General features: G+C 41.5%; 1 protein-coding gene across 1 annotated transcript; it reads left to right on the top strand.

The window, feature by feature from the left end:
• Positions 1-359: 359 nt before the first annotated feature.
• Positions 360-595, top strand: SARC_17598 (hypothetical protein; the record flags this gene model as incomplete). The annotated part of the gene is made up of 1 exon (XM_014288310.1): positions 360-595. A coding segment is annotated over one exon (236 nt), but the record flags the coding sequence as incomplete, so codon positions are not given.
• Positions 596-839: the final 244 nt, after the last annotated feature.

Raw genomic sequence — 839 nt, 5'->3', positions numbered from 1 at the left:
TATATATATATATATATATATATATATTAGAGAGTTTTAGACTTGCGATTATGTAGAGTTACAACAGGCCTGGTTATGCTATTAGTTGAAACGTGGCACACTCACTTCCTGAGAACTGACGAATAGATAAATGTGCTTGTATGTGTGTTATATCCAGCGAACCTGCACGTTCCTGTAATGCACAGCTATTGTTTTGTATATTATTGGGATGCGCGTGGGAGCGTATGTTGTATGGGCCGGCCTATCATATCAAACATTGCAAGCGAAGCTACGGACATGCTGCGTGCGTTACGTGAGCTTAGAACACGTGGTATGGACTCGATATTTCACTAACCCTGCCCGGTTTGTTCTATTTATAGGTCGGTTGTGTGTCTCGGTGAACGATGCCGGGGCCACACTGAGCATAGCCCACACATACATCCCAGATGAACAGCTGCTCCAGGGCACTAATGGAGTGCACTCTGTCTGTACGAGCAAGGTAGTATATCACTTCAGTCAGAAGGCAGTATATCACTTCAGTCAGAAGGTAGTATATCACTTCAGTCAGAAGGTAGTATATCACTTCTGTCAGAAGGTAGTATATCACTTCAGTTAGAAGGTAGTATATCACTTCAGTTAGAAGGTGGTATATCACTTCAGTCAGAAGGTAGTATATCACTTCAGTCAGAAGGCAGTATATTACTTCAGTCAGAAGGTAGTATATCACTTCAGTTAGAAGGTAGTATATCACTTCAGTCAGAAGGTAGTATATCACTTCAGTCAGAAGGTAGTATATCCTTCAGTCAGAAGGTAGTATATCACTTCAGTCAGAAGGCAGTATATTACTTCAGTCAGAAGGT

The sequence above is a fragment of the Sphaeroforma arctica genome (genome assembly GCF_001186125.1).
Source record: "Sphaeroforma arctica JP610 unplaced genomic scaffold supercont1.11354, whole genome shotgun sequence".
NCBI classification, from domain to species: Eukaryota; class Ichthyosporea; order Ichthyophonida; genus Sphaeroforma; species Sphaeroforma arctica.
The sequence above is the reverse complement of the archived record's forward strand: the minus strand, read 5'-3'. Positions and strand labels throughout refer to the sequence as shown.